We start from the raw sequence: 15,204 nt of genomic DNA on the forward strand, positions 1-15,204 counted from the left end.
CGCATGCGGTGTTATTTTTATTACCGCATGCGGTTGAAATTCAGCTCAGGATCAACTGTCGCATTGCACCGTCATTGCGTTAATCGTCTCTTCATTGTTAATTGACAGGCGCAATGTAACAGAGATGCGTTGTTCAATTTCTCGTTGAACCTTTATCACAAGCAGTGACTTGGTTTCCTGCAAAACAGAGTAAAAATATCCCCTTCTACCATCTTGACGATGTTAGTGGGTGTAATTGCGTCAATTCATAATTATTGTATTTCTGAGCTATTTTTCATACAATCAATGCATATTTTCTCTCTTTTGGCCGCAATATCTGAATAAGGCAGCATAAATAATTTGTATTTCTACAAGTTATCAGTCCTCCAATGTTGTCCTCTCAGTCTTCTAGCCCTTTAAAAGTTGAAATAAAAGTTATCTACTACAGGACAAAACTTGTTATACACGATATTACGACATTTCTAGAAACATCATAGATAAATGCAGAAAACTAAAACCAAAATAGAACACAAAGTATCGTAATCTAGTTTGGTACAATACTACTTACGTCTAAATATGGTAATCTAACTTGGTACAATACTACTTATGTTTGAGGGACAATGTGTCTATAGAAAGATATAGTCACTAACATAGCACATGACCACACATGCTTAGGGCCACTAGAGACATTGTGTTTGTTGGAGCTTCTGCACCTTTACACTATATGCCTCATGGAAGCCATGGTTTCCGTTCCTTTTGGTTTCTACTAAGTTTATTTTAGTTAATGAATTCCATTCACTTGTTCAGTTTATTTATTGGGTTGAGTTTATGTCCATAAGATAATAGGCTTGTGTGTTTATTTATAATTCTCATTTTTTTTATTCTGAATATGAGGAATGATGCTTTATTACTTGTTCAAAATTCACTATTATTTTGTTTGTTTTCGTTGACTTTGTTCTATTAGTTGTTTCTCTTCCTTTTGACAACCTTTGTAGCTTGGCTTTATAAGTTATTGTTATGGTTTCTATTAACTTCATGAGTTTCGTTAATTTGTCTAATTTATTTATTAAGATGAGTTTATGTGTTTTTGTGTTTATTTATAATTCTCATTTTTACATTGTGAATATGAAGAATGATGCTTCTTGCTTGTTCAAAACTCTCTATTGTTTTATTTGTTTATATTGAGTTTGTTCTATATGAGGTTTTTCTCTTCCTTTTTGACAACGTTCCTTTAGTTGATACGTTATTGTTATGATTTTTATTGAGTTCATAAGTTTCATTAATTTATCGAATTTATTTCTTGAGTTCTATGTGCTTTTATGTTTATTTATAATTCTCATTTTTTTCTTTTTGAATATAAAGAATAATGTTTCATACTTGTTCAAAACTCTCTATTGTTGAGTTTGGTGTATTAGTTATTTATCTACTAAGTTCATTTTAGTTCATAAATTTCATTAACTTGTTGAGTTTATGTTGATATGTTTAGTTAATTTTAGTCTAGATGCATGAAAATTATTTTAACCAATTCATTTTTTACCACAACTAGAGGTGGTAAAAAATACTATATATCTTTTCTTGTTTATTTTTTCGAGTTATATAGGAATTTATTTCTTAAAATCAAAAGACCCAACTAGTATTTTGTTTTTGGAAATACAGTCAAAGTAAAAAACTAATTGAAAAAAAAATAAGAAAAAAATAAAATCCGACCAAGGTGGTTAATATAATGATAAATCTCTTTAAAAGTTTTGTTGATGAAATTGTATTATCAGTGAAGTTAATGCATCATATTCTCGTCAACAAAATGCCATTATTGAATATAGAATGAAATATTAAATGAAAGAAAGAATGTTATGTTATTAAGTTCTAGGTTTCGTAATAATATTTGGGGAAGCTGTTTTATACTTTTTTATTATTATTATTATTAACCTAGTTTCTCACAAAATGTTCAATTCAATACCATATGAGTTTTCGAAAGGATATTCACCTAACTTAAACTATTTTAAAGTGTGAGGGTGTCTAGCTAAAGTATTATATATATCCAATATTCAAAAGAAACCTACTATTAGATCTAAAACTTTTGGTTGTGTATTTGTTCATTATGCTCATAATAATCTTGCTCTTTGATTTATGTGTCTATGTATAGCTTAATTTGTGAGTATGGAGATGTTGTATTCTTCCAACATATTTCCTATGATTAAATTTGTTGATGAGTCGGCTGATATTTACTCGCTAATTAGGTATTGTATCTTTTTTCCATGGATGTTGTAAATGATTTGAAGCTAGAAGTAGTAAGAGATTAAAGGTTAGCAAAAGCTTTACACGTGATAATTTCTTTACCATCTTTCTAGCTGGGATCTCATGTACGAAGACAAGTAGTTTGTATTTGAGAGATGAAGATCCTAAAACTTACTTAAGAACTTAAATTCATCGATTCGTGTTTATTGAAAGAAACAATTAAAATTGAACTAAAATATATAGTTATTAATCACACATGGGACTTTGTACATCTACCTAAGGAAAATAATGTAACACTCTGCACAATTTTTTTTAGTAATAATGTAATTTTAGTAACTTTATTATTTAGAATATCAGTAATTATTATTAGTTTGAGGAAATTTTTGGAATTTTGGACTTCAAGTATAAGTGCGGGAATTTAAATGTTGGCATGAAATTATTTAATTTGAAATTCAAATTGAAAATTAATGGCAGGGATTAATTTTCTTTTGAAATGGAAAAGAATTTAATAGTATAAAATGGAAAGGAATTAAATGTAATTATATTTACTTCCTTTTTCCTTTTTTATTATTATTATTGTTGTTGTTGTTCTTTTATAAAAAGTCAAACCCCACCTCCCTTTTCTTCCTCACATTCGTGAGCCCGTCCGACGCCGCCCAAAGCCGCCGCGTCAGTTTCTTCTTCATAACCTCCATCCACAACTGCTCAAGCGTCGTTCGCTTTTGCCGTAATTGGATCTATCAATTTGGGTAAGATTTCTGTCATTTGGGTTTGTTTTCGGTTGATTCTTGAATACTCATTTACTTTTGGCATCAATTGGTTAATACCCATTGTGTTTCAACATTGGATTCATGTTTGTGTAGGTATTGAGGTGTCGTTCAGTGAAGTTGGAGTTTGTTTTATCGATGGTAAGTTTTATGTTTTGATTACCCTGTCGTGGATTAATTTTGGTTGTTGAGAAATTTTGGTAAAGTCATTTGGTAGTGATTTTTTACGAAGGTACATATGGATAATTTATTTGAGACATTGGTAGTAAAGTATGTATTGGATTCAAGCTTTAATCATGTAAGCCTAATTTCAAATTATGATTAGGGGGTTGATTCAAGAATTTCATTCAAGATGAAGAAGAGTTTGGTTTGCTAATTATTTGGACTTAAAATTGGAGGTTTGGAAGGTGAATTCAAATTGGACCACACATTAGGTAAGGTTATCTGGAAATATTTTGTAATATTTAGGTGTTTGAAATTTGGCCTTAACTATTAATTTTAAAGCTTGGTTTATGTTTAGGCTTGATTAAGGATTCAAGAATTTCACAAAGATTCAATTGCTTTTTGGTTCGACCTAATATCAAGGTAAGTAATCTTACTATTGGAACTATTCACGTGCCAGACATTAGATGTATGCTAGCATGATAAATGTACGATATGGCAGAATGTTAGCATGATAGACTGATAGTATAACATGATCAAAGTATGTTCTGGTACGAGATCTGAATTATTTATTTATGCACATAGACACTTGAATGCTAGTATGAGATAGTATGTGCTTCCTTATGGGTGTATTTGATCTGATGATGTTGACGTACACATGTATATTGTAGAACCATGATGTTGAGGTATATGTGTATGTTGTAGAGCCATGATGTTAAGGTTTATATGTATGTCATAAATTCGTACAGTGATGATTATGATGTTGAGACTGTGCAAATGTTCTTACTAATTAGTTAGATGCCCATTAGATTTTATGTTTCCTTTGGGATTCATCAGTTTGTGTTTCCTTCGGGATTCACCAGTTTGTGTCTCCTTCGAGACTCACCAGAGGTAGTGGGCATACTTAACTACATTAAGATAGGACTCAGTCTCCTTCTTGTTTCATGTGAATATGTGTCCCATGAGGGCTATAGTAGTTCATATGTTTCACCAAAGATGGGTATCTAGAGGACATAGATGCCCAGCCTGACCTCAGTAGTGGGGTTACTTACTGAGTATTTTATACTCATTTTTTCTCATGTTGTTGTTTTAGGTAAGGGTAAAGATGCACCGGCGATGGCAAGCGGAATTTGTGATCGAGCCACTAGGACTAGTTTTTACACTTCCACATCATGAGATTTAGAGTTCTTTTCATGTTTCTCTCAACTTTTAGTTTTGATGTTTAAAACATATTTTTAAGAATCGTTTTTCAAACTTATTTATTATCTTTTATGATCTATGGGTACCCTAATATTTTTTTAGTATTTGAATTTAATAAAAGTCTTTTGAACTTACCTTATTTAATTAGCATTTATTTTGCCATAATCGAGTATCGTTTTGAGTTCCATGCATGCATGTATTTAGTAACGATCTAACTTAAGTCCTAGGGGGTCGGGTTGTTACAAATAAACTCATTAGATTTAAATGGATGATGGTATATAAAAACAAGATATTGATTATTTTGAAACATATTTTCATATAACTAACATAGATACTATTACTTCATGATCATCAGGTGGGAAGTCGACAGGTTGACATTTCAAAATTTTATATATTATTTTACCTTAAGGATGTGCTCTTCCATCTCTATGGTTCATGAATTTCACGGATCTTCCGCACAATCATAAAATCAATTTAATTTAGGTCATGTTTGATAATTATTGGATTTTTTATTTTTGTTTTTGAAAATTAACTCTATTTCATCTACATTTTTTACCATGATTCACGTATTTTATAAGTACAATGGTTAACTTCGTAGTCAAATTCAAAAAAGAAAAACATCTTTTTTAAAGCTACTTTTATTAGTTCTCAAAATTTGACTTGGTTTTGTAAATCATTAATGAAAATTAAATAACAAAAGAAGAAATTCGAAGGTAAAAGTAATATCTATTGGCTTATTTCAAAAACAAAAATAATTACCATACAGATCCTAATTTTCACCTCTTTTTTTAAATTTCAAACACTTGACCGAGAAAATTAATTAAATAAACAACCCTCATTGATATAAACTTTACTAACTAGAAATTTTGTTCGTAATGATGATAAATTTTGAAAATTAGTAGTCCAATGAAAAACGAAAAGGTAAGTAGCTAATAAATGAATATAAATATGGATATTTATACTGGATAATATTTTTTTAAAATAATTAAGTGTGGAGTAATATTTTTAAAAAATTATAAATATAACAAAATCTATTTATGATAGACTTTTATTAATATTATGGTCTACTACTGATAGAATTTTATTAGGGATATGGTCTATCAATATTAGACCTTAAAAGTAAAATATGAATTTTTTTATACTTGCAAATTCTTTCCCATTATGTTATATCTGCAAACATGTAATTTCTTATTGCTATATTTACCATGGCCTCTAAATTAATTATGCAAAGATATTTATAGTGATAACATTAGTGGGAGAAACAATGTGGAGTTGGGAATATATTGGATAGATATCCATGAACACAAAATCCAAAAGAATTATTAAATATTGTATTTAATTAAATTTGACACATGGGTATTCAATTTCTTGAATTTAGAAGTGACTCTCTGATCCCTATAAATAGAAGAAGCAAATCAATATATTTTGCACATCACAATAAGAAATACACTTTAGAGCAAATAATTTAAGAGAATGAAGGGTTGTGGGATTACAGTTATTGCTCTTGTAATTTTGCAATCTTTTCTTGCTTTTTCCTTTGACCCAAGTCCTTTGCAAGATTTTTGTGTGGCAATTAATGATGCTAGATCACCTGGTATGTTTTACATTTTAATTATGTTTTTCTGGCAATTAATAATTTGTTTTTTTTACTTGATATTTCTCAATCAAGAAATCATTAAAATGCTTTGAAGAATAACCATTATTTTTTGGTAAATATATATTGGTGTGCTTTACATGACTTACAAAATAAGGAAGAGTATTTTTAACTATATTTAACGTTTCAATTTCTTTAAATTTGACCATAAACTTAAATATATATTGTAATCTTTACATATATCTCAGGTTTCAATAATCGGCCCACTAATTTTAACCAATAATATTGTGTAATGGTGTGCAGTAAAGTTTTGCACAAAAATAAGTTTGACTAATACACAAATTAATCATTCAAAATAGTTTTGCTAAAATTTAAATTTTTCTAACAACAAAAAAAATAGCTCTAATGCTCCTCTTACCCAATATTTTATCAGCTTTACATCGTACTTAGGCTTTATAATTCATGAAATACATAAGAGGGATTTTTTCAATGATATTTAGAGCGAGAATATATTATAGTATTAAAATTGCTAACATTTTTTTAAAAAGAAAATAAGATTATGCAACAATTATCCAACTTGATTTTTAATTATATTCCATGAAATTGAAAGTAAGTAAAGGTTTTTTTTTTTATCTTTTTATTTTAATTTAAATAACTATGCAAGTTTCCGGTTAGTTATGTTTTTACTTATATCTCTATTTCATTTTACTATTATTATTTTCTCCTATTGAAACTTTTTATTGTTATTTTTATTTGACTAATTTCGTTAAAAATTAATATTGAAAGACTAAATTATAAATCCAAAAATTAAATTTAAGATTTATTGAGAGTATAAATATTATAATTGAATAAATTTGAAAATTCATGGAGATGAAAATAATATATTTTTTTAACATTTTTGTATAGTATTTCTGAATGGCAAGTTCTGCAAAGATCCAAAATATGCCGTCGTCAATGATTTCTTATTCCAAGGACTCAACAATCCTGGGAACACGGAGAATCCAAATGGCTCCAATGTGACTTTGGTTAACGTAGACAAATTGCCAGGACTCAACACTCTTGGCGTCTCCTTAGCTCGCATCGATTACGCTCCTTATGGGCTTAACCCACCACATACCCATCCACGTGCCACTGAAATTCTTGTCGTCGTAGAAGGTAGTCTCCTTGTTGGCTTCGTCACCTCTAATCCCGACAACAAACTTTTCTCGAAACTTTTGTATAAAGGAGACGTGTTTGTGTTTCCTGTTGGCCTCATTCACTTTCAGTTCAATGTTGGCCGTACTCCAGCACTTGCTTTTGCTGGACTCGGCAGCCAAAACCCCGGTGTTATTACAATTTCTAACGCTGTGTTTGGATCCAAACCACTAATCCCGGTTGATGTTCTTGAGAAAGCTTTTCAATTGGATGCCGATATTGTCGCCTATCTTCAACGGCGATTTGGTGAACCATCTAATTATTAGAGGTCGATGTCAAATTTAGGTTCTATTTAAAATGACTTTCTAAATGCTTAAAAAGTGTTTTAGGTACTTTAGAAAGTAGTCTAAACATCTCTAATAATCTTCTATGTATTGGCTTAAGTTTGCCCCCTCCTGAATCCTTGAAGTTAAAAATAAAAGAACTTCTGATGTTATTTCTAACTTTGAGATTTTTTTTTCTTTTTTTTTTCTTTTTTTTCTTTTTTTCATATTTCTGTTTCGAGATATTTCAATCTTACAACCGTACTTGATGCTAGCTCTAACTCGTATTTATTAACCATAGTTATAACACTAATTTTTTTTTATGGTAGAATCAAATATCTGATTTCGAGATTGATAGTACAACGGTTACCGCTCATTTAGCGATAACCATATTAATATATAATAAAAAATTACCTCTCTTTTTTAATTAAAATTGCCAAGTTATCATGCAAAAGAGGTCATAATTGTTAGTAATATTCATATTTGTCGAATCTTGTGTTTAGAAGTAATTTTAAAAGGGTTAAAATTACCTTTTTTTCATATTTAAAATAACTCTAAAATATGTTTTTAAATATCACAAATTAATTCTGTTAATAAAAAAACACATTTAATAGCGTAAAATCAAACATTAAATTGATTTTGAATGATAAAAAGATTTTTTTAAAAATTGAATATGAAAAAAATGATTTTAATAATTTCAAAATCAATTTTAAACCTTTCTAATTTTTAGTGAATTGACAAAAAACATGTAGTTGATCATGTTTGAGTGAATTTATTCAGAAAAACTTAGGCCAAGATTGGTAACTATTTGGTTTTTTGTTGTTGTTTTTTAAAATTAGGCATATTTCATTCACATCTCTTACCGTGATTTGCGTATAAGGGTTAAATTCTTAGCCAAATTTCAAGAACAAAAACAATCTTTTAAAAGCTACTTTTTTTAGTTTTCAAAATTTGGCTTAGTTTTTTAAATCATTGGTGAAAAGTAGATAACAAAAAAAAAGAATTTTGGAGGTAGAAGTAGTGTCCATAGACTTAATTTTTAAAAATAAAAATAAAAAACAAAATAGTTACCAAATAGAGCCTTAACAATTAATAGTCTTTTAAAACTTTTGTGGTCTTTTAATTATTCAGTGACACTAGTAATGACCATGAAAATAGTATTTAAATATTTAAAGAAAAAATAAAACTCAAATGCAAATGTTTTCATTTCTAAAATTAACAAGAAATAGATAATATTTTATGTGATAAGAAAAATAAAATTGTATATATAAAAAGAACTTAATTTAATTCTGTCTCAGGCTAATTTTTTCTCTCTCTCTTACTTTTCTCCCCTTTTTAGTCTTTTTTGTCAAGAAGTTATTCTTTAATTATCTCCATTTTTTTCTTTTTGACCCATGCATCAATTTGATATGTAAAATATAAATAACACATTTTTTCCTATTATACATGTATCTCAGTTAGAAGTGAAAGAATGCAACAATATAATTATACGTAATTATCTCGGCCCGGATAGTTATAACTCATTATAATAGTTGTGTCTATTGGACTCAACTCAATAAACACATACATTCGAAGAATCATGTTCTATCTAGAAAAGTTGCAATTCTATCCGTACCAATACCAATTGGACTCGGTAGACATCTATACTTGAAGAGTACTCGTGCCCCATCTAGAAAGAGTAAAATAGAAAAATATTCAAAAGGTAGAAGTAAAAGAGGAAATTATTTCATTTATATATATTAGCTACAAAGCACGTGTGATGCAGATGGCTAAAATTCTTTAGAACATCAATTTTGTTAGTAAAATTTCAATAACAAATGACTATAAATTTTATTAAGTTTAAATAATAGATATCTGACATAAGAATTCAAAATAATAACATAGTTCATGGCCAAAATATAAATTTTGAATAATAGATAGCTAACATAAGAATTCAAAATAATAACATAGCAAATATAAAACAACTTGCACGTATTTGATGATCCACAAAAAATTTGGAACATAAATTTTGATTGTGACATATAAGTTTTGAATCAGTATATGTTTCATCCAAATATAAATTATATATTTTTAACATGAAATAACAACATAAATCATCTATCTAAGAAAAACAAAATAAATCATCGACTAACTCATGAATAATATCTTTGATAATTATTGTTTTTATTGGCTTGTGATTCAAAAGGATTTATTTTCCTCCTACAACAAATATTACTATTGGAATAAATTCGAGAATAAATCAAAATAAAAAATTTGATAATATATATATTAATACCTTTATTTTAGATCTTTTGTATTTATTAAATTTGATTGTATTGCTCATGATTATTGTTACCATAGATACTTTTAACACAATGAATAAAAAATATTAAACTTAAACACTGGAGAAACAAGTAAAAGTTTTGGTTCAAACAGATAAATAAAATATATATTCTGATAAAATTGAAATAATATAAAACTAACCAAAGATTAAACTAAAAAGAACATAATAATAATAATAAAAATTTTCACGAAGTAATTAAATTACATACTCAACATTTAAATAAAATATCACAAATTTATAAATCTTTATCATGGTTGAAAAGGAAGGACACATTCCATATGATTGTATCACTGCAAAAAGGGAAAAAAAATTAAATATACTAAATAATTTGTCAATTGGGAAAAAAATACATTTGACGAATTGAATATTTAAAAACTTCTCACAAAGAACCATGAAGTAGAAGCATTGATGTGAAATGTATAATGAATGAAATTGTGGAATCCTTTACATTCCACATCCTTCTATAATGTTGCCACTCTTTAAAGTTTGAAGTCAATTTGCAATTGCTACACTTTTTAATCTAAAATACTCGTCATTGTTAACACTCTCTCGTGAACCTTTTCTTTTACTTTCATATCCTTTTGCTCACTTTTTCCCCATTTTCAAATCTAGTTTAATTTCTTTATTCTTTTTTTAATATCTTAATACTCTTTTATATATTAAATAATTGACTAATTAGGAAAAGATCCATTTGGTAAATTGAGAATGAAAAAGCTTCTTGTAATTTATGTCAATGGTCTCTTTCAAAATAACAAAATTCTTTTAATAAAAAGAATGAAACTGAATTTTCGACTTACAAAAATTAATATTTGAAAATAACCCAAATATTTTAAACAAATCTACTCATCGACAATGTATCAATATTTTATTTTAAAGAGACTACGAATATTTAAAAAAAAAAAAAAAACAAACAATAATAAAACAAAATTTAAATATGAAGATAACAATCATATCTTTTTATCGAAGAAAATAAGTTTATTGACTATTAAAACTTCATTCTGGTAGGATCCAATATTTTCTTTATGAAGAACGAAAACTTCAGTTATCATTCAACAATTATTTCTATCATAATATTCTGAAAATGGAGATGGAGAGCTAAAGAAAAATAAGAAAGTTTGTATTTATTCTTTATAAGGAATGTGCTACAAATTTTAGTTATCATATGAAGAGATATGTCAGGAGAATTCCATAGAATTTGTAAAAGGTGTAATTATTATTGATTAATTATTTTATTTTTTGCTTGAGATGTACGCTCATGTAAGAGGAAATAGAAATTAAGGTTTAGGAGGGCAATATGGAAATTGTGGACAATTTCAAGGGCACAAAGGAAATTATACTAGTTTAAGGACAGGTGGATCTTATGTGATTAAAAATCTTTAGATATAAATTTTTTTAAATGAATATGGTTAAATGTAAAAGGAATGAAAAGGTTAAATGACTAAAAATATATTTTACTTGGTTAGTTTGGGAGAAGGAAAAACAAAAAGATTTATGATGTGAAATGATGCTAAAAAAAAAAAAAGACATATAAGGATGTATATGTTAAAAATACATAATAATAAATACTTATATCTTCTTAAAATAGAAAAATAAAAAGGGAAGAAATTGTTTATATACATAATTTCGATTTAATTGAAAAAGAATTGAATATCCATAAAGTCTAATATTATACATAATTGGGATTATTATTGCGAAGGTGAAAATAATCATAAACTATCACCTTAACATCTGATTTTTGATAAAAAATTTTAAATTTTTTTTTTTTTTTTTTTTTTTTTTGAGTTATATCTTCTTGAAATAGAAAAATGGTATAGATATTGAATCCTGTTTTCATTGAAAAATCAATATGAATGTAATTATTTTTTTTAAGGGATATGTATTTGTTAAATTAATTTTTTTAAAAAACCAACAAAGAGGTTCCATAAAGAAAAAAAGAAAAAAAAAGTAAAATAGGTAAAAGATAAAGGCTTGTTGGAATATTTAATGGTAAAAGTAAATTGTGTAATTAAATGGAGAGGTGTAATTGTGAGGGTAAAATGGGTATTTTAAAAAAAAATTAAGGGCAAATTGGAACTAAAGATTTCCTTTATGCCTTATATATTGTAAGATATGATGATTTTACATATAGTCTAAAGTAATTTTAGAAACATTTGAAAGTATCGTAAATATTCTACAACAAAATGAAAAAAACACTTTACTAGAAAAGAACACACTCTCACATCAAATCTAAAGTGGCTTGAAAAAAACCTATGAACTCACAAAGGAATATGGTCGTTTTGTGAATAGTTCAACTTAGGGGTGATATATTTAGTTACATGAAATATATGCAAAGGTTTTGTTTAAAAAATTTATTTTTACCATATGTGAAGTAGAGGAATAAGCCTTTGACTTCGAGACTAATAATATAAACACTATACCAGTAGGTTATAATCATTTTTGGCAAAGATATACAAATTTAAAATAATAGAATTCAAACAATTCTCTAAACTTTAATCTATGAATTATCTGTTAATTAAGGTCTCGTTCGATAACCATTTCGTTCTTTATTTTTAATTTTTGAAAATTAAGCATATTTTCTTCCTATTTCTTGCACTGATTTACATTTTTCTTAAATATAATTGTTGAATTCTTAGCTAAATTTAAAAAACAAAGATAATTTTTTTAACGCTACTTTATTTAGTTTTCAAAATTTGGCTTGGTTTTTTAAACAATTGGTAAAAAATAAATAACAAATAAAAAAATTTAGAGGTGGAAATAATGTCTATAACCTTAATTTTCGAAAATAATATTCTTTTGTTTGTTTAAGACAAAACCTAATAAAAGGCCTACTAAAAATACATTTAGATTGAATTCCTTACTTTTGAGTTTTAATAATCTGCCTTCTTTTTCAGAAACACTTTTAACAATCTGTTGTTCTATTTTCATTTTATTTCATCAGTGTAGTAAATGAACTCTTTTGTGGCAACTATTATCATAGTCCATAATCATAGATTACAATTTTTTAATCCATTTTGCAATATATGAGGTAGGAGAATTGAATCTCTGACTTCGAAGTCAATAGTATAAATACTATATCAATTGAGTTATGTTCATTTTGACTGACACTGTCATTTTATACTGTAGCTTATACCAAAAAACTACATTAGATTACAATCACATGAGAATGTGATCTCATGAGAATGTGATCTTTGTGTATATAGTATTTTTAGTTCAACAATATCAAGATGAAGGATTTGAATCATTGACCTCGTGGTCGAGAAAATATGTTTTAGCTACTTGAGCAAACTCAAGTTAGCGTCTATAGTTTTTGTAGCAAGGATATCAATGGTAGATCTAGAATTTCTTGTTTAGATGAATTAGTTTAAAGCTTTGCAAAAATATTAAAATAAGTCAAAAAGTTAATTAGTTACAACTTTTGTTCATGAATTTTCAATTTTGTGTCTAATAAGACATCAAACTTTAGTAATGTCTAGTATACCTCTAAATTTTCAATTTTTTGTTTGATATAATCATGAATTTTTAAAAGAATATTGAATAACTAATGACCTATTATTCTATTAAACACAAAATCCAAACTTCGTAAATTTATTGGACAATAAATTGAAAGTTTAAGACTCAATACACATTTAAATTTACACTTTTTAAAATTCATGTACCAAACAAATATAATATTCAAAATTTAAAAATTAAACTTGTAATTTAAGTGTAAGAAATATTTTTTTTGTGCAATATATATTAAATCACTGCACCATTAAATGGGTTTTCTTTAATTTACTGTGCATTTAAAAGTGTTACGATCAATATAATAGCATAACAAAAAAAAAAAAAAAATGAAAAGAATTGTGTGCATAAAGATTCAAACTTAGGTCAATTGAGAGAGAATTAAAGCATCCTACCAGTATATCAGATAGTTACTTTGATAACCAAAATGACTTTGTTCTATACAATCTATACCATCTAAAGGGTTATTCGAGAAAAATATTTGTTTTTCCCTTTTGACCTTTTAATGATGGGTTATGGGGTTATATAACATAATCTTATATTAAAACCATAAAAAAAAATAATTGTTTGTTCACGTGTAAATTAGATTTGACAATTTTGTTATTGTACATGCATAAATTATATTTTCTTTTTTCTTTTTTTAATTATTGTGTAGATTTTGAATATTCGATTTTATTGGTTTAAAAATTTGATTATCTCTGATTCTAACATTTTATATCAATGACTAAAAAAACGTAAATAATTAATATAAAACTAAAAAAATATACATTCACGTGTACATTTTATTTTTTCTATATATATGGACTCTTTCTCACAATCCAGTTGTCTCGTCTCATCTCATCTCATGCTTTCATCCTCAAAATTTTGTCCCCTCAAGTTGGACAAAAAGAATGGACTATTTGAATTCTTATTCTAAGAAAAGGAAAAATGAAAGAATTTGAAAAACGTGACCATGAAAACTACCCAATCTTAAATGTTTTTTTATACTTCTTTATCTTTTTGCAATTTTATACTCAATCTTTTTCTTAATTTTTGTACTCTTCATTGATTTTTTTTTTTAAGTCAAATAGTAGAGGAATTCAAAAATACCTTCCGTTAAATTAGTTTGAGAAATTTTGTCTTTTGCATAACAAAAAACTAGATGCTAACTTCTCTTCGATATCTCTTCCCGACCCTTTACTTAAAAAGTTTTTCCTTTTGTTGTTGGTTTTTACTTCACGTTTCTTATCAATTTTTTTTTTAAAAAACAATAAAACTAATCAAAATTCCTTTTTTTTAAAAGAAAAAATATAACTTCCGGGTTTTTCCATATTCTTTCCGCCATTGTGATTCTGCCATTATCCATTTCCTTTCAAAATTCATTCCAGAGAGATTCCTTGTTTAGTGGGAGGATTTAGATGTCAGTATTTTTCATCTTAACTATCATTGAGATAAATCTATTTGAAGCTACATATAGTTGTAGATAAACTCTATTTGTCAATTGTTTATTTTTATCAACCTTATTTAGAAATACACTGAAAGCTTATCATACGGAATCTTGTTCATCATCTCACACTATTCAAGCCTCTCTAGAATAAGGTGTCACCTTATCCTAGGGAACTACGAGATAAGGTGATGGACAAAGGAGACACACCTTAACCTGGTATAGTATGAGGAAAACTAAATAGAAGGTAGTGGACAAAGGCGACATACCTTAATCTAGAGTAGTATGGAGAGTTGATGAAGAGGGTTCACTCTCATATAAGAGACAATTGGAAGTTGAGCCAGAGGGTCACTCTCAACTGAGAAATAGTCCAGTTATATACAGATATGATCAACTATGTTATAATGTTTAATGTGAATGTTGTTTCTGTTTCTAGTTAAAGCTTTCAGTTTTATTATCCACTTTATGTATGATGCATATGTTTCAAAGTTACTCACTCGGCTTCTAGCTCATGTTTTCAAAATGTTTTCCCTCAGGTAGCAGTCACTCCCCAGAAGACATCT

General features: G+C 27.3%; 1 protein-coding gene across 1 annotated transcript; it reads left to right on the forward strand.

The window, feature by feature from the left end:
• Window positions 1-5,816: 5,816 nt before the first annotated feature.
• On the forward strand, window positions 5,817-7,567 carry LOC120089208 (germin-like protein subfamily 1 member 7). The gene is made up of 2 exons (XM_039046619.2): window positions 5,817-5,937; window positions 6,844-7,567. Exons 1-2 carry the CDS (start codon window positions 5,817-5,819, stop codon window positions 7,395-7,397), a joined length of 675 nt encoding a protein of 224 aa, XP_038902547.1. The 3' UTR covers window positions 7,398-7,567.
• Window positions 7,568-15,204: the final 7,637 nt, after the last annotated feature.

This window comes from Benincasa hispida, chromosome 2 (genome assembly GCF_027475165.1).
Source record: "Benincasa hispida cultivar pf3 chromosome 2, pf3_genome.v1.1, whole genome shotgun sequence".
Lineage (NCBI taxonomy): Eukaryota > Viridiplantae > Streptophyta > Magnoliopsida > Cucurbitales > Cucurbitaceae > Benincasa > Benincasa hispida.